Source organism: Geotrypetes seraphini, chromosome 4 (assembly GCF_902459505.1).
Source record: "Geotrypetes seraphini chromosome 4, aGeoSer1.1, whole genome shotgun sequence".
In the NCBI taxonomy this organism is placed as follows: Eukaryota; Metazoa; Chordata; class Amphibia; order Gymnophiona; family Dermophiidae; genus Geotrypetes; species Geotrypetes seraphini.
The window spans coordinates 294,555,942-294,581,878 of NC_047087.1; the positions used below are offsets into that span (position 1 = coordinate 294,555,942).

Below are 25,937 nucleotides of genomic sequence, written 5' to 3' on the forward strand. Positions count from 1 at the left end.
GCTGTGTTGGGGTCAGCAGGGTGCAGGTGCACATGCAAATTTTACAAAATTTGGTGACTGGCAAGTATAGCCACACATGGTCCATTGGAGCTGGGGTTTTGATGGGACAGAAAAGTCATTCAGCCCGACATAAACAAAAGGCCTGGCCTGCTACATGATGACATATACCCAATCAGAAAGTACAGGTATGGAAGGACAGAGGAAGAATGTTATAGTAAGGCTGGGAAGAATGGAGGCAAAAGAGAGAAATACCTCTAAACTATGTAATAAATAACATAGCACCTTTAGGTTATTTATTACATAGTTTTCAGGTAAAATTTTATGTTTACGCAGATGACATTTCAATACTCTCCCCTTTAACCAAACTCACTTCAGAAGTGTTAAATTATATAGCTTTTATTCATACACAAGTGGAAATTTGGACATCTACATTTAGATTGAAATTAAATCTGAACAAATCAAAATTCTTTCTAGCTAATCCTAATGAAAAAATTACTGAAACAACTTTACTTTTACTTTTAAATGGTCAATCTTATTCGATATTTCCTACGCTGAAAATTTTAGGGGTTATTATAGATCGGTCCTTATCTTTTAAGACCCATACAGATTCTCTGGTTAAGAAATGTTTTATTGTCTTCTGGAAACTGCGTACTATTAGGAAATATTTTGATTTTATATCATTTAAAATCCTGGTTCAATCTTCAATCCTTTCAATATTGGATTATTGTAATGTTATTTATCTGGGATCATATAAAATAACTACTAGCCGACTAAAAATCATACAAAATACTGCTATTTGTTTGATTTTTAATCTGAAAAAGCACGATCATATCAGTGTATATTATAAAAAGCTTCATTGGCTACCGTTTGAGGCTAGAGTTATTTAAATTTGGATGCATTTGTTTTAAAGTTTTATTTGGCTTAGCACCGGCTTACCTTGTTTCTCATTTTAGTTTTTTTATTTCTAAGAAAAATATTCGTAGATCTGTTTGGTTTTATTTCCCTTAAGCAAATGCATGTCGTTACAAAAAAATTTTGGATAGGACTTTAGCATTCCAAGCAGGATTAATGAATTCATGTTTGAATCTTCTTGTTTCTCCATTTCTTACTTACTATCAATTTCGAAAAGATCTTAAAACCCACTTATTTAAACAATATAATATACATTACTGATTTTCATATTATCATGTAGTTATAATGTACTTTTAATCTTTTTATCTATACTTATTTTAGTTTATATTGTGTTTTTTTTTTATTCATTAGTTTTAATGCTTGTATTAGTTACTTAGAATTTTATTACGTATGATGTTATTATTATATTGTATGCTGAGTACCTATTGTGTAAACCAGTGGTTCCTAACCCTGTCCTGGAGGACTACCAGGGCAATCGGATTTTCAGGATAACCCTAATGAATATGCATGGAGCAGATTTGTATGCCTCTCACTTCCATTATATGCAAATCTCTCTTATGCATATTCATTAGTGCTAGCCTGAAAACCCGATTGGCCTGGTGGTCCTCCAGGACAGGGTTGGGAACCACTGGTGTAAACCACTATGAACTGCTGGTTAGGCGGTATATAAAAATAAATTATTATTATTATTACATCCTCAGATGTTCAACATGTATCATTTATTATCAATTAAATCACCGATTGCCTATTCCTTTTTCCTTGTCTTATTTTGTAAGATTACATTTCTATCCTTGCTTCATCAAATTGTGTTACAAAGTAAATAGATCCCTCTGATGGCTATATTTTGAGAGAGTTCCTAGTCTCACGCCAATAAGGAAGACTACTCAGGTTTTCCAAGTGAGATGTTCTCCCATCTAAGGACACTCACCTTAAGCCATGGAAAGATATCTACCAGGCTGTTCTTGGCAACTGTGTCCACAATGCCTCGGCTGTACAACAGCATTGACTCAAACTCGGGGTCTCCTCTTTTGTATGCTGAGTTAAAACAAAGTGAGCACACCACATTGGAAATAGCGCGAGTCAGTTCTGGAGCCATGTCTATCGCTTTGCCTTGGAGGTTGGTAAGTGTCTCGAGCAGGGCATCAGCTTCTCGACAAACTACACATGAACATTAGCCAAGAAAAAAAGCAAGATAGAATTTGAAATTTGAAATTATGATTTTGCTTTTCAGGTAACTAGGCAGAGATGCTAATTCATTACTTATACATTGGGGGGGGGGGAGGGATAGTAACAAGTCCCAATCCCTTTTCCTTTTATAACGAGGTTCCTAGGTGAAAAATCCCAAAAGGGGTCTATTTTGTAAAAGCAACATAGCAGTAGAGAAAAGGCAGAAAGAGGTAGTAGAAAAGCAGAAAAAGCCTTGCAGAATGGGATACTAGAGAATGGTATCCCATTCTGCGAGGCCCCGGGTATAAAAGCAACATTACATTACATTACATTAGAGATTTCTATGCAGCCATTACCTTGCGGTTCAAGGTGGATTACAAAAGAAATAAAAAACAGACCTCCTAGAACTCATGGAAAAGCTACCAGATTGGTTATGGTTACAATGGCAGCTCATGTTTCCCATTAGGCTTCATCATCTTCTCAGTATTAAAATGCCTAGGATACGTAAAAACAATAGAATATTAATGGACACATGGAAAACTTTACGTTATATTATTATTATTTTTTTTTTATATTTTTTTTTTGTTGTTGTTTTTTATTTTTTTATTTTTATAATTTTGAATACTTTACAATATCCAATAGTTCAAAAGAAAAAAGGATTTCACATACAATAAAATAATACATAATCAAATCATACATACAAAGTTCCTTTCAAGCCCCCATTAATGGGGAGTATATCTTGCTATTTCTAATAAAATAAAGTTCAGGAAATATAAAGAATGGTAATTCTTGGTTCATAATTATGAACCCTGAATCATTCCTTAATCTAGGATACTGTTATATTAATTCTCCTCATATTTCTAAGTAAGGTGAAACAAATCTCTTTTCTATTTCTTTTCTCTTGCAATTAGGAATTGTTGTAATTGTATTGGATCCCAAAAAGAATATTCAATATCTAATAGTTTGATCATACATTTACAGGGAAATTTCAAGTAGAAGGATGCATCCAGTGCCAACACTCTATCCTTTAATTTTAAAAATTCTTTCCTCCTCAACTGTGTGGTTCTGGATACATCCGGAAAGATCCTGACCAAATCCCCACAAAACTTTGTTATTTTTAAAGTAAAGTCTCATTATCAACATTTTATCCATCTCGCTCATGCATGTTATTACCAGGGTGGACCGAATCTGAATCACATCCTGTGTATCTTCTAGAAATTCAGTCAAATTTACCCCTGGTGTGGTCAGATGGTCCTCCCCCTGGGCAGATTCAAGTTTTTTAAAAGGAATGTAATAATAATTATTTATTGGAAAATTCTCTGCATTGGCCAATCCCAGTACTTCTTTAAAGAATTTCCTTAATAAAATCTCAGGTGACAGTAAGTGAGTAACTGGAAAATTGACCAAGCGTAGATTTTTCACTCTATTCATATTCTCCATAGATTCAATTTTAGAATGTATTACAGTTGAATCTTTAACAGCTGATACAGAGACAGCTTGCAAATTATTACATTGATTTTCCACCACATTTAGTCGTTTATCCAAACAACCTAGGTTAGCATCCACATTTTCTAATTTAGAAGAAACTGACTGGGAATAATCTCCCATTTGCTTCATCGATGTCCTGAGAAACCCTTCAACCCTAGATATACCTAGCCATAAGTCTTTTAAGGTAATATCCTGTGTTTCTTCTGTTCGTGTGCTTTCATCCACTCCACCAGAAAATGTCAAAGGTTTAGGTATTTCAGCATATACTAATTTACTTAAATGGGTGGATGAAATCACTTGAGCATCAGATATAGTGGGGGTAATATTCCCACTATCACTGGGTACCGGATGAAGGGGAGGAGTACGATTGAGAGGACTCATTGAGGCTCCTGACAAAGAAGAATCTACATCTAGTGGTACCACTGGTGGATTGTCCGAAAGTAATAATAAATGTCTGTCCATTGGACCCGATACCACTGGGGTGGACACATGGAAAACAATTGAAGACACTTCTGTAACAGATGCTAAGTAAATGGGCATTTACCAGCCGTCTCTTTCTCCAGCAGAGTTTAATTGTGCTCATTTTTAGCTTCATGTACTAGGCCACATTTCACCCAGATGGTTGTTTTCAACAATGGACTCCTGATGAAGGCAAATACATTTGCTGAAACATGGACCGTGTAGGGTCCCTCGCTTCAGGTCCTCTACTGAAGCCCATCACACTGCCACACTGTTTGCCAGTTGATTTGCTGCATTTGGATTTATACTCAACCATCATCAGTTACATTGGCACCATTTGGGACTAGCTACTGACTACTGATTTTATCGGCACAACATTTGGAACTCTATGCTTCACGATTCAGAGTCAGTGTGGTTCTCCGTTGTGAACTATTAGTTGCTCTTACTGGGCTGTGTATTTTTCACTGTGTGCATTGTTTTTATTATTTATCATTTATTACTTTCATGTTAATAAACTCGGGACTTGCTTGCTCATTGACTCCACTTTTCCGGTTTCTCTGAATACTGGGTTTGTTTGTTGCTTCGCCTATTTTATAAAGGCAGATAAGCACGTATGTTGCATTTATAAAAGAGGTGAATGTTCTGAAATTTGTATAGGTGCCCTGTTATAAAATGATTGTCAAAGGTAGCAAACCAGATCCCTCTTTTACGAACGCATAGCATAGGTTTTAGCGCTGGCAGTGGTGGTAACCGCTCCAACGCTTATAGGAATTCCGGTGCTGCCGGCGCTAAAACCCGCACTATGCGTTCGTAAAAGAGGGAGCAAGTGTTCCACATTTAACTGGTTTCAGAACTCTGGTTTCAAATACTGATGTGTATATCAGGAAGATAAAGTAGTGTGGTTACCATGTTAGCCCACTTAAACATCAGAAAACAAAGGTGAACAAACAAAAGAAAGAATATAAGGTGATGCTTTTCTAATGTATTAACTAAATACTTGGATGGACTAATTCTCTGGAGTTAATGCTCCTTTCCTTTGGTAGAAAAAAAATAGGCAAATGAAGACATTGCAATGTGAAGTCCTCTCCTCTTAGCTCCACATGAAGTATTGTTATACAGTAAAACTTTGGATTGCAAGTAACTTGGTTTGCAAGTGTTTTGCAAGACAAGCAAAACATTTTATTAAATTTTAACTTGATATACAAGCAATGTCTTGCATTACAAGTAAATACTTTATACACACATCACAACTGAGCCGATGGTTCTTCTCTCTCTGACTCTGCAAGAGTGTAGCGACGGTTCTAAATGAGCAATACGAGTACGTATAGTATTTTGTATTAAAGTTTTTGGATTGAGGAACAAATATCTGAGTTTCCATTATTTCTTATAGGGAAATTCACTTTGATATACGAGTGCTTTGGATTACAAGCATGTTTTCGGAATGAATTATGCTCGTGAACCAAGGTTTTACTGTATATGTTATCTAATACAGAAAATGTGAAGAGAGTGCGTTCCTTTCATCTAGCTGCCCACTATGCCTGGAAAAAATTACCCAAATTTGTCCATCAAGCCCCTTCCCTTGTTTAAAAGCAGACTGAAAACCCACCTTTTTGGTATAGTTTTCAGTCCTTAACCCTACTCCTCTGCCCTCCAACCCAGCCAGCTGATTAACCGTTCCCCTTAACTGTATCCATGACATCCTATTTGTCTTTGGGAAGCAGAGCTGAGATTGTGATGTCATAATGCCTCATTCCACCAATAAGAGCCAACCTCATCAGTGATGTCATAATGGCTTGATTGTCCTGTACTCCCCTCTGCCCTCCAACCCAGCCTGATGATTAACCGTTCACCTTAACTGTATCCATGACATCTTGTTTGTCTGTCTTGTCTGTTTAGATTGTACGTTCTTTCGAGCAGGGACTGTTTTCATACTCTTTGTGACTCTGTACAGCGCTGCATGCATCTGGTAGGGCTATATAAATAATTCATAGTAGTAGTAGCAAGATGCTACATTGGCAAAACAAGCCAGGACTTAAGAACATAAGAATTGCCGCTGCTGGGTCAGACCAGTGGTCCATCATGCACAGCATTCTGCTCACGTGGCGGCCCTCCGGTCAAAGACTAGTGCCCTAACTGAGACAAACCCTACCCGCGCATGTTCTTGTTCAGCAGGAACTTGTCTAACTTTGTCTTGAATCCCTGGAGGGTGTTTTCCCCTAAACACAGCCTCCGGAAGAGCGTTCCAGTTTTCCCCTTTCAATTTTAGAGAGTGCCCTCTTGTTCTCTCTACCTTGGAGAAGGTAAACAACCTGTCCTTATCTACTAAGTCTATTCCCTTCAGTACCTTGAATGTTTTGATCATGTCCCCTCTCAGTCTCCTCTTTTCAAGGGAGAAGAGACCCAGTTTTTCTAATTTCTCGCTGTACGGCAACTCCTCCAGCCCCTTAACTATTTTAGTCGCTCTTCTCTGGACCCTTTTGAGTAGTACCGTGTCCTTCTTCATGTACAGCGACCAGTGCTGTACGCAGTACTCCAGGTGAAGGTGCACCATGGCCCGGTACAGTGGCATGATAACCTTCTCCGATCTGTTCGTGATCCCCTTCTTTATCATTCCTAGCATTCTGTTCACCCTTTTCGCCGCCGCTGCACATTGCGCGGACGGCTTCATCGACTTGTCAATCAGAACTCCCAAGTCCCTTTTCTGGGAGGTCTCTCCAAATACCGCCCCGGACATCCTGTATTTGTACAGGAGATTTTTGTTACCGACATGCATCACTTTACACTTATCCACGTTGAACCTCATCTGCCATGTCGATGCTGAAACTACATTTATCCAGCATCTACCAATCCCCATTGGTGCCGAATAACTGAGATTCTATTGTCTAATACAAAGCACTTATTATTTTGGTAACCTTTTTTCATCACTATCCTGAAATTAAACAGAAAAAATTTAAAAGGATTTGTGATTTCATTACATACTGATATTCTGAAGAGCGAGGGATCCTTCACCAAACATACTCAACACTGAGTGTACTAGCTTCCGGTGGAACTTCCAACTGGTGCTATAGGTACCAAATGCAATATCTTTCCCATCCCTGGTCAGGATATCTGTGGTCACCTTGAAAAAAGAAGGCATACAGGAAAAATTAGGTCTTTATCTACTAATATCTTGAGTCCTTACGGACCAGTCAAGATGCAGGGGTTTAATCTCCTCTACCAACAGATAGCAACAAAGGACAAATGATTTTAGGCTGCCCGACAGAGCACTAGACTCCCCAGACCTGAAGCCTGTTGTGGATGAGGCTGCCAGATTAAGCTGCCACTTCACTGCAGGCAGCAGCATTCAGAACATATTCCCTGGGCCAACCTAGAGCCTTTCTCTACCATAACATTCAGCTAATGCGATGGCAGGACACAGCAAACATGTTCTGACTACTGCTGCTGCCTGCAAAGAAGTGATTTGACTCATGGGGGTGGTGGCTGAGGGAGAGATGCTGAACTCAGGGAGGTTGAAGGAAGAAGACAGGTACTAAATTTGTAGAGGAGCTGAAGGAAGAAGACAGGTGTTGAACTCGCAGGGAGGTACTAAGGGAAGAAGAGAGATGCTGAACTTGTAGAGGAGGCTAAGGAAAGACGAGAAAGAGGTCTAGGATAAAGAATTACACGGGGACTGTTTACCGTGGTAAACTGTGGTCACCGCAGTAAATCCGCAGGAATGGAGACATTTGCAACTGGTTTACTGCAGGAACAGGGACAAGACTTTTCACTGCCCCCACAGGAGCGATGAAAAGTCTTGCTCCTGTGGTAAAAAAAATTGTGCCCGTGTCAGACTCGGCATCTCCTCCCCAGCTCCTCTTGCGCCTATTTTACCTTCAGGAGCCAGCCATGCCACGATGAAGACAGAAGGAACCCAAAACCAAAGCCTGAGACCAATGTGATTTGAAGAACAAAATTACCAGACAACAAAAAGTAGAAAAAAATTAATTTATTTTATATTTTGTGATTAGAATATTTCAGATTTGAAATATGTATCCTGCTAGAGTTGGTATTAGACATAACTGGGGACCGCAAAGCCCAGCTGTGCTTCTTTAGCTTCCAGCTGGCTTAGGGCTCTCTCTCTGACAAGGGGGCAGTTGCCCTAGTTGCACTCCCCTAACACTATACTTGCCATGTGTGGCTAAAGTATTATTTTAGTTTGATTTTTCTATGTAGCATTCTGTAGTAATTTGGTTTGTTCAGTTTTCACAATAGTGGAGGGGATATTTGTGAAAGGAAGGGGAATCAGGGGTTTTGTTGATCCTTGCTCTGTATTATTTGTGTTTATAAAATGACAATTATACAGAATATTGTCTCCTTTTTATAATTGAATAAAATAAATTCAGTATAAAATCATAACTATTCAAGGCTTGTGTGGATGGGATCTGACAGTTTGCAGGACGGGGACTGAGCTCGTGGGAATGGGGCAGGGTCGGGCACCGAGCTCGCAGGGATGGTGCAGGGACGGGGATGAGCTCACGGGGCGGGAACGGTGATAAATTTTTTCCCCATGTCATTCTCTAGCCTGGGAGCCTGGGGAAAGAAGAGGTAAAGACCTGCAGGGGAAGGGAAACAATTACGGACTTGGGGGTGGAGCTGTAGGGAGGATGCAAGGCCATGGAAGGAGGGACAGATTAAGAAAAAGATCCTGGATTATGGGGGGGACAAAGGGAATAAGGTGAGAGAAATGCTGGATTCACAAGAGATGTGGCTACATAAACCTTGATGATATGCTCCTTCTTGAGTTCTGTAGACAATGAACCACATTTAGAAGGCTTTCACTTCTGGTGTATGGTTTGCTACATACACAATCCAGGAAGGAGCACAGCATAGGGATTTATGTAGCTGCATCTCCTGCCACCAGCCTGAATATCCTACAGCTATACTCGTCTCCAAACTGTTATCCTACTGAATACTGAAGCTGTCCTTTTTGGGGGGGAGGCAGGAGAGAAAGAGGGAACAGGTAGATGCAGGACTATAAAGAAAAAGAGGAGATAGGGGACATGGGGATGCTGCACCATAGGGGTGGAGGGGATGGGACAGGGAAATGCTGGATGATAGGTGTGGAGAAAGGAAGAGGAGATGCCAAGCTAGAAGAGACCATGGAGGTTCTCAAGGAGAAGAATGACGAGGATGGTAATGCAATGGTTCCCAAACCTGTCCGGGGGGATACCCCAGTCAGTCAGGCTTTCAGGATATCCACAAAGAATATTTATGAAAGGGACCTGGTTGGCAGCCATTTTCTTAGGGAAGCTGCAAGGGGTAGGAGTGAGAGGACTTTACTCCTGTCCCCAACAATCCACATGGAATATCAGGGACATCAGGTAAACCCAGGGATGCTACCTAGACAGTAGAGGAGAAGGGAACAGATAAGAGAGACTTGCCCAAATGAACAGAGTTCCCAGGTGGATTATAGGGAGAGATAAGAGAGGAGAGACTGAGAGGAGCTGCAGTGTGAATACACTTGTTAGTCAGTAGGAAGAGTTTGAACTGTATGCGGAAATGGATAGGGAGCCACTGTTGGAAACAGGATACTGGGCTTGATAGATCTTCGGTTTGTCCCAATATGGCAATTCTTATGTTCTTATCTTACATGCAGTCTCTTACCATCTCCTCTTGCAATATGATCAACACTGGACAGAGATGGGGTTGTGAGTGGAAGAGGTTTGAGAAACAGAAGTTGTTTTTAATTTAGGTTTCTTTTCAACTAGGAATCTAGGAATAGTTCAGAAACAAGAGATGTTTTACTATGAGCAATCTTCAAAACGTTTCTGCACTTTTATTTTTTTTAAACACTCTTTATTAAATATCTCAAAAGCAAATTACATCACTTTTCCACAAGGTGAGCCAGCTTGCCTGACTGACAAGTCACATGACATTCTACGATATGCCCTCTTACCACTTCTCCCGCCCCAACCATTCCCTGAGAAAAAAATGAAAGTGCTGAAACATTTTGAAGAACCCTTGTATTTCTTTCAAGAGAAGGCCAGAGAAGTGAGAATGAGATTGTGAGACAGGAGCTGGAGGTTGTGATAAACAAAGGATATAGTACCTGTTTTTGAAAAAACAGATAGGGAGGATATCTGTGTGTATATGAGGTAGAGACAGGAAAGAGAATGGGAATGGACAGAGGTCGAGTGGGAAAAGGAGAGGAGGTAGTAAGGACCCACGTAGAGAGAGGGAATGTGAGAGGGAGCAGGCTAAATCCATGAGACAGACTCTTGCCTTCATTTCTCTCTGGATCCTCTCTCCAGCACCTCAGATCTGCCTTTTTATTGCCAAATATCCATTAAGCTTCCTTTCCTCCTCTTTTTCTTATCTCATCTCCACTTCCCATTGTCCATAATTTCTCCTCTTTTCTGCCCATTCCAATCTTTCCTATTTCTTCTCTTCATCTCCAAATCCTCCCTCTTCTCCCCATGTATTACGGTAGAATGCTTCTACCTCTTCTTCCTACATTGATATTTGACATTTTCTATCCCTAAAACTTACAAAAGAACAAAATAAGCTATTCAGACACAAAACATAACTGGAAAACTATTTTGTTTATACAGATCAACATTCATATGTTTAAATATCCTCTATAAAAAAAAAACCCTAAGCGCGCATGCGCACTTAGGACGGCGTGTTCCCTGACAGCATGATGTGTCCCTCTGTGCCGAATTCCATTTTCGAACCTGGAGGCAGGGAACACGCTGGCGACTCCCCCCTCCCACCCTCACTCACCAACTGCTGCCACAGCTGCTGCTCCTCTTCAAAGCAGCCTGCTGAGGTTCGCCGGCCGGCTGTATCGAACCTCGCAGGCCACTTTCCACCTCGGTTGCACATTCCCTCTGATGCAGTTCATGCCAGTTGACCAGAAGACACCAGGAAGCCAGGATGGAGGGAGGGTAAGAACAGGCGTGCACAACAGGGGCAGGCATGGCACAACAGGGGACAAGGGGGAGAGGGAAAGGGGGCTGCGGGGCAGACAGCAATCATGCTTTGCTCTGGGAAGGGGGAAACAGAAGGGGGCCACAGAGCAGGCAGGCATGGCACAACAGGGGGCAGAGGGAGAGGGAAAGGGGGCTGAAGGGCAGACAGCAATCATGCTTTGCTCTAGGAGGGGGGGGGAACAGAAGGGGGCCACGGAGAAACAGGCAGGCCTGGCGCAACAGAGAAATACAGGCAAGCAGGGGGGGCAGGGAGACAGAAAGAAAGACAGACAGATAGGGAGCCAGGGAGAGACACAGACAGAAAGAATGACAGACAAACAGTGTCCAAGGAGAGAGAGAGACAAAGAAAAAGAAAACAGACAGAAAGACATCTACTCTAGCACCTATTAATGTAAGGGGCTTAAACACTAGTGCCAAATAATTCACATTTATACAAATTTGCCACATAATTGCTGCAGAAGTTGGGAAACTTTTCTGGTTCTGCCGAAGATTGTTGAAAATTCTGCAAGAAACCAGTGGCACTGGCTATATTTTCATGCACCGGTGAATGCTTTAAAAGTTAATTCCACTAGATGGCACCCAAATATCATATTTTGAAAACTGGTGTGAAATTCTGCTGATGATATCTGTGACAAATGATAAAGGATATTCTTGATATGGACTGAAAATGTAGAGTAATGGTTTAATAATCTCTAAAAATCCAGCTCTTAGAGAAGAGAATATAAATACAGTCAAACCGCGGTTTGCGAGTGTTTTGCAAGATGAGCAAAACATTTGCAATATCCGTGCCTCGGAAACCGAGCTTGCCTCATTTTGTGAGCCCCCCCCCTGCGATCCGGCATCCCCCTCCCACAATCCGGCATCCCCCCACTCGTGTCGCCCTTCCCCCCACCACGATCCGGCATCCCCCACTCACCCACCCAAACACAATCGCTTACCCAGTTCTGGCACCGGCACCAGAACCAACGCACAGGACATGCTGATGCCGGTAGATTCTCCCTGTTGCTTGTGCTGGGCCTTGAGCATCTGTGCATGCTCAAGGCTTTCTAGTTCTCATTCTCTCCGAGATTCTCGGCACCGGCATGTCCTGTGTGTTGATTCTGGTGGCAGTGCCAGAGCGGGGTAAGCGACTGTGTTTGGGTGAGTGGGTGGGTGGGTGAGTGGGGGATGCCGGATTGCGGCGGGGGGGGGGTGACGCAAGCTGGGGGATGCTGGATCGAGGGGGGATGTCGGATCGCGGGGATGTGTGGAGCAGCGCAGTTGGCCTCGGGGGAGGAGAGGTGGAACTAATCAAGCGAGTTTCCCTTACTTCCTATGGGGAAACTCGCTTTGATATACGAGTAAATTGGTTTATGAGCATGCTTCTGGAACGAATTATGCTCGAAAAACCAAGGTTCCACTGTGTTTAAAACAGATAAATAAATAGCAAACAGATAAAGAGCAGATAGGGAAGTCTTCCCTCTTCTAGCAATGAAACCAAATAAGATATCAGTCGTCCTAACCCCATATACAATAAATAAAGCTGAATATGGTGTATTAAGAATCAGATTTAAATACTTTGATATTGGTAACAAAAACAGGAAATTATTAACTGCCTAAAGCTCAGATGGATGAGCCATACATGTATGCAAATCCATCTCATGCATATTCATTGGGAAAGCCTGAAATGTTTATTTAACTGTAACCTGTTCTGAGCTCTTTGGGGAAAAGGGGATAGAAAACGAATCAATCAAACACCACATTGGCCTAGGAATCACTAGGACTGGTTTGAGAAGTACTGCTTTAACCATCTGTATTAAAAAAATAAAAGCAAAGAAACAAGGCAAACTATTACCAAGTTCTACAGAAAAGAAATGAAATAATTTTAAAATGTATATTTCAGGTCATATTACATTACATTACATTAGGGATTTCTATTCCGCCATTACCTTGCGGTTCAAGGCGGCTTACAAAAAGATTTATAAAATGGGGTTACAATGTAGGAATTGAAGATACATTAGAGTGGCAGTTAGGTAGTTTCGAGGTAAGGATAATTACAGTTTACAGTAAATTGTGTACATGGAGGTAAAATTAGGTGAAGTTAGGGCTGATTTAGGAGTTTCTTAAAAAGTATTGTTTTTATTTCTTTTCTGAATGTCTTGTAGTCTGATGTGGTCATCAGTAGTTTGGAAATTCGGGTATCCATTTTTGCGGCTTGAATGGCTAGGAGGCCATCGTGAAGTTTTGATCTTCTTACTTCATTGATCGGGGGGGGTATGAATGGGGAGTGCGTTTTTCTGTGTCTGAGTGTGGATGCTTGGTTGAGGCGGTTATTCAGGTAGGAAGGACTGTCTCCGTTTAGGGATTTAAATAGCATGCAGTAGAATTTGAATTGTATTCTTCCTTGGATTGGTAGCCAATGTGAGTTGATGTAAGCTTCTGTGATGTGGTCAAATTTTCTTAATGAGAAGATGAGTCTCAAGGCTGTGTTTTGGATTGTTTGAAGTTGTTTGATCATAGTAGCAGGGCATGGGAGGAATAGGATGTTGCAATAGTCTAGCAGTCCTAGGATTAGAGATTGTACTATAAGCTGGAATTGATTTCTTTCAAAAAATTTCCGGACTTGTCTCAAATTTCTCATGATTGTGAAGGATTTCTGGATTGTATTATTTATTTGTGGTTGCATGGTACAGCTTCTGTCTAAGGTCATTCCTAGTAGTTTTATGGTGGTTTGGATGGGGTAGTTGATAGAGTTGATTTCTAAATTTTTTGAGGTTTGGATTTTGTCATTTTCGAATAGGATGAGTTTGGTTTTGTCTGGGTTGAGTTTAAGTTTGTGATCTTTCATCCAGATCGTGACTGTATTAAGTATTCTGTGTAGGATGTTTGGCATGGTGGGTTTAGGTTGATCGTAAGGTGTGAGGATGGTAATGTCGTCCGCGTAGCTGTAGGTAATTATACCTAGATTGTGCTAACATTCCAAAATGATTGGGAATGTCACACACAATACAAATTAGCCACACTAAAAGAGCTGCCTAAATACTGGAGTATTGTGTTCAGTTCTGGCCTTCTTATCTCAGGAAAGATATAGCGGCGCTAGAAAAAGTTCAAAGAAGAGTGACCAAGATAAAGGGGATGGAAGTCCTCTCGTATGAGGAAAGACTAAAACGGTTAGGGCTCTTCAGCTTGGAAAAGAGCCGGCTGAGGGGAGATACGATGGAAGTCTACAAAATCCTGAGTGGAGTAGAACAGGTAAAAGTGGATCAATTTTTCACTCCATCAAAAATTACAAAGACTAGGGGACACTCGATGAAGTTACAGGGAAATACTTTTAAAACCAATAGAAGGATTTTTTTTTTCTCTCAGAGAATAGTTAAGCTCTGGAACCAGGGTAGGATTAGTTCATCGAGAGCCCCTAGGCACACAAGTCCACTGGGCCCCTGCCCCAAACTACCTGCCCTGCCCTATCATGCCCTGCCCCTGCCCCACCCCACCATACCCCGCTCCCTGTTCCCCCATTTATTTACCCATTTTCTTACCCAATCCAGCATGTGCCCTTTTTTCTTTCTCCTCTCCTCTCCACTTCCTTCCCTCCTTTTTTGCCCCTTCCCTGCCCTCCCCTCCATGGTCTGGCATCTCCTTTCCTTCCCCTCCCTCCCATGGTCTTGGCATCTCTCTTTCTTCTGCTCTCCTTTCCCTGGTCTTCCTTCTCCCTCCATCCCTCTTTCTCCCCAATTGGGTGAAACGGCATTACCCCACCCCACCCCTCGGCTGCCTGGTGAGGTGAGATCAGCTTCCCTCACTTCCACCCCCCCCCACTGCCCCCTTGCCCACTGTCCGTAAGTGAACTGAACCCAGGCAACAGGGTTCTAACACTGCGTGCGCTGGCTTCCCTTCTCCTCCGAAACAGGAAGTTACATCATAAGGGGGAGGGAGGAGAAGGAAAGCCAGCGCATGCAATGTTAGAGTGAACTGAAACAAACAAAAAATGAAAGCAGATACCAGACTCTGATGTCATGCAGCATCAGAAAAATAGAAACAAAAACAGTGCAAAACAAAGCCAACAGACATAAATTCTCAACACTGACATAATTCAATCACTAAACTGAAAATAAAATGAATTTTCCTACCTTTGCTGTCTGGTGATATTAATATACTAATCATCTTGTTCTGCTTTCCTGTGTCTGTGCTCTTTAATTCTTTCCAGGCCTCCTTTCCATCTACTATTTCTTTTCTCACCTCCTTTCTTCTTCAGTGCCAAACAGATAGACAAAAGGTGGGAACAGATCTTTCACATTCAGCTTTCTTCAATTTTTCTGCCTCCTTCTCAAATCTATTTACCTTTTATTCTTCCCTTTCCTTCATGTGCAGTACATCTCCCCTCTTCCTTGCTCCCTCTCTCTCCTCCCCCTCTATATGCAGACTTTCTCCCTTCCTTCCATGTGCATTTCCCCTCTCCCTGCAGCTAACTTGAAAGCAACACCTGGGACACTTGTGGCACGATTGGGCCCGGCGACCTCGGCTGCTGCAAGAATAACTGGGGCACATGCACACCTCGCGCTCTCAGCTACCAGGGCAACGGGGGAGGAGTGGCATCTTTCCCTCAACCTCCCCTACCCCACCCATGGTTGGGCAAACTGTCTTCGTTTTCAAACTCCCTGCTCCCGCGTCCTACCTTCCAGCTTGACCCTTTCCTTTTATGACGCTCTGCCCCCTCTGACGTAATTTCTGGTTTCCGGCTGGCAGGATGCTGTAGAGCAGGGGTATCCAACATTTTGGCTTCCCTGGGCCGCACTGGACAAAAATTTTTTTCTGGGGCCGCACACTAGCTGATGAGCAAAAAAAGGTTGAGCAGGTCCCAAATTTGCAATCACTAATATAGAAGATGTACATATCTAATAATAAACCCTCACTGTGGAGAGGAACCCAAAAAAGCTCCCTGACTGAGTGATCCTCCACGTTGTGGTATGCATAATGTGACCATACGTCCCATTTTGAACGGGACCGTCCCGTTTTTAGATCCCCTGTCCCGTTGTCCCCAAACACAGCTTCAGGATGCCGAAATGTCCCATTTTCAGAGACAGCGTCCCGAAGCTGTGCGTGGGGTTAATGGGATAGGCAATCGCTTCCCCTCCCTGACACGCCAAAGCCAGAACTCTTAGTTAAGAAACCTGCAACACCTTACTGGCTACACTAGACACATCTTCTTCTCCCAGTGCCTCCCTGCTCTCCCCCAGCCCCGCCTCAAGCACACTGTCTGCCTCCTGTCTCTTTCCTATTATGCACCGACCCGCCACACTATTCAATTAAAGGAAGCCCCAGACTGAAGGGCGCCGCCATCGCTGCAGGGGAGCACCGGGCTGCCCCTCCAGTGGAAAAGCTTCTGCAAGAGCGTAGGTGCCATGCTTGTCAGTGGCGAAGAAAAGGACCCGTTACAGCGGAGGGAGAACACAGCCCCCAGCCCCTGCACATTCGGCATATACATGGCTCAACCCCCATGAGGGAGCTGCGACTGAAATAGCAGGTCAGGGGGCGGAGCCGGGGCCGCCTCATGCCCCTGCTTGGGCCCGGAGTTCCCTTTCCCATGGTTGACTGGGGGACACGTGAGTTATACTTTGCCGCAGACCCAGAATAGGAACATTCCCCTCTATGTCATAGAGGGCCCTCCGTCTCCGCTCATCCACCATGTGTGCTCCTTGGGGGGGGGGGGGGAAGGGGAAATGGAGTAGTAGTTGCACCCGATTGTGAGTGAGGTTCATAAGGGGTAGTTAAAAGTCTGGAGAAATCGCAAACAAACATACTATTTAGGGTTGTTATTTTTTTTTAAATCGTATTCAGAGGTTCAGTTAATATATCTTATTTAAAAATAAAACAAGCAGGGAGGGAAGGAGGTAGGCAGGCAAGCAGGCTGGCTATGGCGCATCAGGGAGGGAGGTAGGTAGGCAGGCAGGCTGGCTTCGGGGGTGGGGGTGGGACAAATTCTGGAAGGCAGTGAGGGGGATATGGGAAGGAGGCACTGGGGCACTAAGGACATAGGAAGGAGGCACTGGGGCACTAAGGACATGGGAAGGGGCACTAAGGACATAGGAAGGGGCACTAAGGACATAGGAAGGAGGCACTGGGGGCACTAAGGACATGGGAAGGGGCACTAAGGACATAGAAAGGGGCACTAAGGACATAGGAAGGAGGGAGGGAATAGAAAGGGACAATTGTTGGGCCTGAGTGCAGAAAGAAAGAAATGAAAGAAAGGATACACAGTCAGAAGGGAAACGCAACCAGAGATTTATGTGATCAGAGGGTGACGCCAGAGGGTGGTGGTTAATGGAAGTCGCTTGAAGGAAGGAAAGGTGACTAGTGGAGTCCCTCAGGGTTCGGTGCTGGGGCCAATCCTGTTCAATATGTATGTAAGTGACATTGCTGAAGGGTTAGAAGGAAAAGTGTGCCTTTTTGCAGATGATACCAAGATTAGTAACAGAGTAGACACCGAAGAGGGAGTGGAAAATATGAAAAGGATCTGCAAAAGTTAGAGGAATGGTCTAATGCCTGGCAACTAAAATTCAATGCAAAGAAATGCAGAGTAATGCATTTGGGGATTAATAATAGGAAGGAACCGTATATGCTGGGAGGAGAGAAGCTGACATGCATGGACGGGGAGAGGGACCTTGGGGTGATAGTGTCCGAAGATCTAAAGGCGAAAAAACAGTGTGACAAGGCAGTGGCTGCTGCCAGAAGGATGCTGGGCTGTATAAAGAGAGGCGTAGTCAGTAGAAGGAAGAAGGTGTTGATGCCCCTGTACAGGTCATTGGTGAGGCCCCACTTGGAGTATTGTGTTCAGTTTTGGAGACCGTATCTGGCGAAAGACGTAAGAAGACTTGAGGCGGTCCAGAGGAGGGCGACGAAAATGATAGGAGGCTTGCGCCAGAAGACGTATGAGGAGAGACTGGAAGCCCTGAATATGTATACCCTAGAGGAAAGGAGAGACAGGGGAGATATGATTCAGACGTTCAAATACTTGAAGGGTATTAACGTAGAACAAAATCTTTTCCAGAGAAATGAAACTGGTAAAACCAGAGGACATAATTTGAGGTTGAGGGGTGGTAGATTCAGGGGCAATGTTAGGAAATTCTACTTTACGGAGAGGGTAGTGGATGCCTGGAATGTGCTCCCGAGAGAGGTGGTGGAGAGTAAAACTGTGACTGAGTTCAAAGAAGCGTGGGATGAACACAGAAGATTTAGAATCAGAAAATAATATTAAATATTGAACTAGGCCAGTTACTGGGCAGACTTGCACGGTCTGTGTCTGTGTATGGCCGTTTGGTGGAGGATGGGCAGGGGAGGGCTTCAATGGCTGGGAGGGTGTAGATGGGCTGGAGTAAGTCTTAACAGAGATTTTGGCAGTTGGAACCCAAGCACAGTACCGGGTAAAGCTTTGGGTTCTTGCCCAGAAATAGCTAAGAAGAAAAAATTAAAAAAAAAAAAAAATTTAAATTGAATCAGGTTGGGCAGACTGGATGGACCATTCGGGTCTTTATCTGCCGTCATCTACTATGTTACTAAAATGTGTCAGTTTTGAGAATTTATATCTGCTGTCTATATTTTGCACTATATTTGTCTATGTTTCTATAGTTACTGAGGTGACATTGCATATTTTAAAGTAATCTGCCTTGACATCTTTGAAACCCCCCAAATATAAATAATTAACATTTTCTCTGCATATAGTGTGCTTTGTAGTTTTAAAAAAAATTTATGGTTACCATTATGAATTAATAAGATATTATGTGTACATGAAAAATGAATGGAAGAAATTGGGGGTGGAGCTAGGGTGGGATTGGGGCGGGGCTAAGGTGGGGGTTGGGGGGTGGGACTGACAATTAATAGATGTCCCCTTTTGATGAAAAAAATAAATGGTCACGTTAGGTATGCAGGGTATGCCTGCTAGGAGCGTCCCTAAGGTAGCAGAGCTGGTTGAGGCTGTTAGAGACATTTCAGCTTTGAGAAAATCCTGAAACTGGTGTTTTCTCCAGAAGCACCAGAGGGAGCAAGAGAGCAGATGGGTCTGAAGTTCAATTCACATTGAACTGAAAGTAAATAGTTTTAATCAGGAAGCAGGCAGCTGCAGAGTGCCTAGAACTCCTTCACCTGGTGGTTTGGGGTGGGGCACTTGCCTATTAAATGCTAGTTGCACTGCTAAGAGAGGAGGAGGTGGCCTAGGACAGGAAAAGAGAATGGTCCCAGACTGAGGAAGTATCTAAGCCACATGGCCAGGGAGAAGCCAGGGCTGATGGTCAGGCAGCAGGAGAATTGCTACAAGCCATGGACCTAAGAGGCAAATGCAGCCCAACAAGCAATAGAGGGCTGTTTGAACTAAGGCAAGTGAGAGTAATATGAAATGCTGACTGTGTTTAAAAGTGGAATGGTTTTGCCTCTTGCTGATGACCACTGCTAGAGACTTTGTTTTTTTCCTTTTGCAATAAGGAACTCTTTACTACACAGTATTGTGTGATACCCAGGTTCTAGGAGGAACCATTGAAAGTTTTATTTTTCCTCTGGGATTATGTAAGAGACTGGCTAGTGCAGAAGCACACGAGCTGTGCTGATTAGCCCAGCACAGCTCTGAAAAGAAGTGTTTTGTTGGTTTTTTTGTTTGTTTGTTTTCTTTCCTGCTCACTGAGATTTATATGTTTGAACTTGGAGTGAGAACAGAACTTTTTTGCAAAGATTCTACTTGTGTATACTTCCTGCCTGCCCTACATATGGCTTAAACTGAACACTTGAATAAAGACACACCTGAGGGAAGACTTTGAGGCACAGAGAAACCCAGGAACTGTTTCCAAACGTTTTTTTTCTTTTGTTTGTTGCAAATATGAACTGATGCTGAAATTTCCTTTGATTGGGAGTATTCCAACACTGTGAACTGTATTCTGATTTTGCCTTTTTGAATTGTTCTGTTTTGACTTTCTTCTGAGGCTGGGAAAAGCCAGATACCTTTTTGAATTGAGTTATAATAAAGCATAGTTCATATTTCAGTTACAGATGGTGTGTGATTGTCTTAAGGGTTAAACACCAGTACTCAGTCTCCTAAAACCTGCGCGACTCCTAGAAGCGCATACTAACCCCTGTCACATGCCACTCAGACCAGCTGCGGCCGGAGGGTGGTTGTGACAACATGCACAACTGACAGTAGAAGCAGCCACAGGCTTCTGCATCCCCACTTTTATGAGCAGGGATGCGCGCTCCTGGTTCTTTCATTCACTTCTATTTCAGCTATGGTGAGCCTCATCAGAGCGGGGATGCTGAATCAGCTGTCATGGAGGATCGCTTAGTCGGTAAATATTACTGCTTTTATGGGCCTCCCACTTTGAGCTTAGGCTCCCTCAAAATGAACATCTCCCCTGCTGTAGGTAGTAGGGATCCCCAAGCCTCACCAACTGACGGCCAACTCCTCCCCCTCCAACGTTCTCTTTCTAAGTTACTGGAACCTGCCGCACTGAAAACTTTAATTCACTCATTGGTAATTTCCTGTTTAGATTACTGTAATGCCCTTTATAAGGGCATTACAAAAAAGGAGATCAGACGACTACAGATCGTCCAAAATACCGCTATTAAGATCATTAGCGGGGCAAAGAAATATGATCACGTCTCCCCTCTCCTAATCAATGCCCATTGGTTGCCAATCGAACATAGGATTAACTATAAAATTTCACTTTTAACATTTACAACCAGACTGAATAACCAACCTGATTTTATTAATAGTCTTAATCCCGTATGTTACATCAAAATCCCTCCGCTCAACTTCTCAAAATCTTTTAGTTATACCTTCTTTAAAATCAATCAATACTTTACGCACCAACAATTTTGCTGTTACTGCTCCTTCTCTCTGGAATTTATTGCCTATATACATTAGTAACGAATCAGATATAAAACAATTTAAAACAGGATTAAAGACATTTTTATTCCGAGACGCTTTTGGTTAAAATGCCCTTTTAAGGGCCAAGTTTATAATTAAATCTTAATTGTTATTAATAATTTTTTAGCTAACCTATTGTTTTAGCCATTTATGTTTTGCCTATCCTATATCAATTGTAGTTCTTCCCCATCCGTCCCTTTGTTGCCGTATGTCTGCGCAAGTCACTTGTTTTCCCTGTTTTAATATACGTCTCAATGTAACTGTTTAACTTGTTTTTAAGTAATTTTATTATGTTAACCGCTTAGAAATTAGATTAAGCGGTCAAACAAATATTTTAATAAACTTGAAACTTCCCAAGCAGGCAGCAATATTGCAGAGCTGCTGCCTTAAACAGTGGCAGCTTGAGGATATTGCCATTGGCTGCAAAACTTGGAGATTTTGAGTTGCCGGACTGGAGGAAGATGTCTTCAGTTGGCAGGACTTGGGAATCCCCAATAGCTCAAGTACTTATAAATTGCACACAGGCAGGGAGAAACTTTGGTGCCCATCCACTAATTTTGGGCTCCAGTCCCTCCCCCAAATTAATTATATATGACTACGCCACTGAATACAAAAATAAGTGTGATGCACATATCCCAAAGCTAACATTCCAGTTAATAAATTCAAAATAAAAAAAATTTTCTACCTTGTCTGGATGTTTTGTTTTTCCATCATCTTGGTCCCAGTTTCTCTTTCTGCTTTTTGTTTTTTGTCTATCTTCAACTAATTCTCTTTCCAGTGTCTGCTGTCCATTTTATTTTCTCCTCTTCTCTTGTTCCATTTCCTTCTTATGCCTGTCTCAAATGTATTTTTTTCCCTTTCAGCTTTCTTAACTTTTTCTTTTTTGCCTCTGTCCACTCAAATCTTGCCTTTCTCACCCTTCTTTTTAAATGTTCGGCTACCTCTCAATTCTTCATCTTCTCTCGGTCCCTAGCTCTCCCATTTACCATCTTGCTCCTTTCCCAGCCTCCTATTTCCTACTATCTACTCCCCATTACCACATTTCTACCACTGTACTCGCTGCTCTCTCACTCATCTTGTCGTCTCCCTTTTGACCTCATCCACATTGCTCACCACTTTCAGATTCCCCCTCCCTCTCTCCTCTGGTCAGACTATAACTCCCTGTCCTTTCTTTCCATCTCCTAGCATCTTATTCCAGCTATCTTCCCTCCTGCCCTCCCATGGGTCCATCTCTGCTCCTCTAGCCCCATGGTCCAACATTTTGCTCCCTCTCTTTTCTGTTTTTCTTTTTCCCTCCCCCCTTAATGCTGAACAATGAAATGAAGGGGGAAAAAAGAGATGCCTCATCTCTCTGCCTTCCATCCACAGGCCTAACATTTCTCCCTCCCTCTCTTCTATCCCCCAGACCCAATTTCTCTCTTTCTCTTCCCAACTGCCCCCCACCCAATCTCCCCCCTGCCTGCCTGCTTCCCTTCCCCAGATCCACCATTTCTTCTTTTCTCTTCCCAACAATTCTCCCTTCAAGTATCTCGTTCCCTATTCCTCCACACTACCCCAGATCCAACTTCTCTCCCTTCAGACCATTGCCCACCATCTCTCTCTGGCCTCTGTTTCTGTCCCCATAAGCTCTCCCCCACACCCAATCTAGCACTTCTTTTAATACCTTTCCCCTCTATTTTTTTTTTAAAGCCCAGTATGTTCTCCCCTTTCTCTCCGTGCTCATGCATTTCTACCTCACTCCTCTTACACCACCATGTCCAATAATTTTCTCTCTCTTCCCCTCCCTCCTCTCTATGCCCAACAGTTCTTCTTTCTTCATCTCCCCATGTGCACCATCTCTTCCCTTCATTCTGTGTCCTAAGTTCATGCCCCTCCTTCCTTCCTTCCATCATTTGTCCTGTTTGTGCTCCTTCCTTCTCAAGTCCCAACACTTCTCCCTCCTTTCTGTGCCGAGGGTGTTTACCTTCTTGCTGGCTCCCTCCTCCGTCTTGCTGCCATGCTCATTCAAAGCTGCAGGCAGCAGCTCCAGCGTGCCTCCTGCGGCTAATCTGGAAGCCTTCTCTCTGTCCATGCAGCTTTGCCCTCCTGACAATTTCGGGCCCTAGGCCAGAGGTTGTGGTAAGAGCGGATAGCGTAGCTGGTTCTTAGAAAGGTTTGGACAAATTCCTGGAGGAAAAGTCCATAGTCTGTTATTGAGAAAGACATGGGGGAAGCCACTGCTTGCCCTTGATCAGTAGCATGGAATGTTGCTACTCTTTGGGGATTCTGCATTGATTCCTTGGGTTTTGGCCAGGTATTAGTGACCTTTATTGGCCACCGTGAGAACAAGCTACTGGCTTGATGGACCATTGGTCTGACCCAGTAAGGCTATTATGTTCCTCACCCACAGATCTAGGTACCATGTGCCAGATTAGATCATATAACTCTCAGAGAAATGTTCTGTCATCACACTAGCAGCTTTAGTTACTGTAAAGAGTTTATTTTCCCCATTATTCAAGTTTATTATGACAGAAATATATAGAAAATGTCTAGTAGATTCCTGACTTCCACCAACCGTATGGAGAACAAATCACACACAGAGTAATTTTATAAAGAACCAGTAACAGAAAAGCAAACCATTTCTGAACAAGAGGATAGATGAGGAGCTGCTGAAAAGTTATCAGCCCAACCACGAAAAGAATGATGGGGAGTTGTGAAACTTACAAAATTATTTCACACTTTTCTTGACGCTTTTCATTTCGTATCATTGAAACAAAAAGTGTTAAGTGTGGAATAACTTGTAAAGTTTCATGACTCCATCATTCTCTTCTTGGTTGGGCTGAGAACTTTACAGCAGCCCCTCATGTAGGAAAAGAACGTTAAACATGTAAAACACAGAATGTGCTTCAGTACCACTACCACCCCTGCCTGGTAAACTTGAATGACTTTGAAAGGGAGTCGCATCCCAAATTGATCGGTTGGGGGGGGGAACCTGATTAAATTAGTATATTTTCAGGTAGAATTTAAACTTCATAAATTTTGAGCCAATAATTTCAGATGCAGTCGAGCCTAACATTACGATAGGAAAGGATAATTAGAAGGTTATGTTGGGAAGAATAAAGTATTGTCTGTGACAGCATACATGCATAAAATTCTACTTATGAAATTAACCACCATGTACAACTACATGATTAGATGAACAATTGTATTTTTTACACAACTCAATTGTAGCTGTGCTCAGAGGTTGGTTTGGGGTGAAGAGTAGATTTATATGTCTGCAGCTTCATTTTAGCCTCAGCTTCTATAGCTTTTCTAAGGTAACTTTTAAAGGGGCACAGGCATCCATGTGGTTGTCTTTTTTAATAAAATAAGCTCAAAATAGGCATCCACCTAATATAAAATTAACCTCAAAAGTAGTGAACTCGTGTTTGCAACAATTACGGTATACTATAAAAACCCTCCTCTTCATGCTGATTTGAATACTTTGATTAAGCCCATAATTAATACACTCTAAAAACAGAAGTACTGTGATGATTGCATTAGAAAATGAATGACCTTGATGAGATGCATCAAATAGTCGGAGGTGGGGGACATTTACCACTGACTATACAGGGAGAATGTTAATACTGAATGGACATGCTGGACACATTCGGATGTGGGACTTTATTTCAGAACTGGATCAGTGAATTTATATTCCCATCCTTCATCCTCCAGCCTGAAAACCTCATCCACATTTAGACCCTTTACTTAACGGTAAGACACAGTAAAGAAAAAAAAAAAAAAAATAGAAACACTTTGGATGAACTTATTTGTAGCAGGCAGAAGAAGAAATCGTGATCTAAGAATGTTATACATACGTTGGGAAGGCAGACTAAAATCTCCAAATAATGATTAAATTTATTAATTACCCTGAAAGTCTTGATCTCTATATATTCACTCCAGAGGGAGAGCAACCTCAACCCTACATGTGTCATGACTTTCTTATTTATATTCTGTATATCCTACAATTCTGTGCGGATTACAAATTATTCAGGTACTCAAGCATTTTTCCCCAACTGTCCCGCTGGGCTCACACTCTTTCTAATGTACCTGGGGCATTGGGGGGATTAAGTGATTTGCCCAGGGTCACAAGGAGCAGTGCGGGATTTGAACCCACAACCCCAGGGTGCTGGGGCTGTAGCTCTAACCACTGCACCACACACTCCCCAAAGGATTAAAACAACTATAAACACTGTAGTAACAGGACATATCAGATACTCACAGTCCTGGGTCTTCCAGCAAAGATTTTACCCTTTTTAAGCAAAACTTCCTTTGCATGTTTGTGGTGGTTTACAACTACCCAATAGTGGGGGCCCATCTTCAAAGAGTACAAACAGCCGTATTTTTTTTGCAGGCTCTTAAAAAAAACATGAGGTAGTTTTTGATTTCTCAAAAACAGGAGGCTTCCAATGAAAGGCAAAGAAGGCAAACTGGTGGGGTATTTAGCGCCAGATGGCTTCCTTGTAAATCTCCTATAAATGAAGAAAGCAAATCCAAGAAGGATCAGACAGGTGCTGAGCGACAGGGTCATAGTGCTTCTTCCTTCCTTTCACTTTGAAATTATAATACTAGCCAAGAAAGTCCAAATAAATACTCCTGGGGTTTTTGATATCAACCAATCAGAGAACAAAGAAAAAAAAAAAAAGAACCCAAACCAGAAATTCTGGAAATAGCCTCCTCAGAAAAGCACAGAAACTCAGAGTGTGTGGTATGAGGAAAAAAAAAAACACCCCTATTTGAGATCTTGCTTACCAGCTTGGGGAAGAATAAAGTAAAGTTTAAAAAAACCCCAAAAAACAAACAAACAAACAAAAAAAAACACTAGAGAAATTCTTCTGTGAGCTTAGTAATAAAGTTATTATTATTATTATTATTATTAGGAAGTTATGAATGCAGGATGTTTGCCAGTTGCTCTATAGAATATCTTCTGCTGTTTATTTAATCCTATTTGACATATAAGTGCAGTTTAAATTTAACAAAGATATACAGAAAGCATTACCATACAGCACATGTGTGAAACACAAGGCCTGCAGGCC

The 25,937-nt window shown here is 42.4% G+C and overlaps 1 protein-coding gene across 7 annotated transcripts in view; it reads right to left on the reverse strand.

Moving 5' to 3' along the window:
* LOC117358874 (steroid 17-alpha-hydroxylase/17,20 lyase) overlaps positions 1–25,937 on the reverse strand; it is a 95,464-nt gene that overhangs the window by 36,892 nt on the left and 32,635 nt on the right. For 4 of the 7 annotated variants that reach the window (XM_033940682.1, XM_033940681.1, XM_033940683.1 and 1 more), the window contains 2 exons: positions 7,006–7,144; positions 1,841–2,070 (listed from right to left, as the gene is read on the reverse strand). In XM_033940682.1, coding sequence (XP_033796573.1) covers positions 1,841–2,070; positions 7,006–7,042 — 267 coding nt within the window. In that variant the 5' untranslated portion in view covers positions 7,043–7,144. Of the gene's footprint in view, positions 1–1,840; positions 2,071–7,005; positions 7,145–22,846; positions 23,028–25,123; positions 25,374–25,937 lie in introns of those variants that run through there. The other 3 variants (XM_033940679.1, XM_033940678.1, XM_033940684.1) reach the window with 3 other exon arrangements.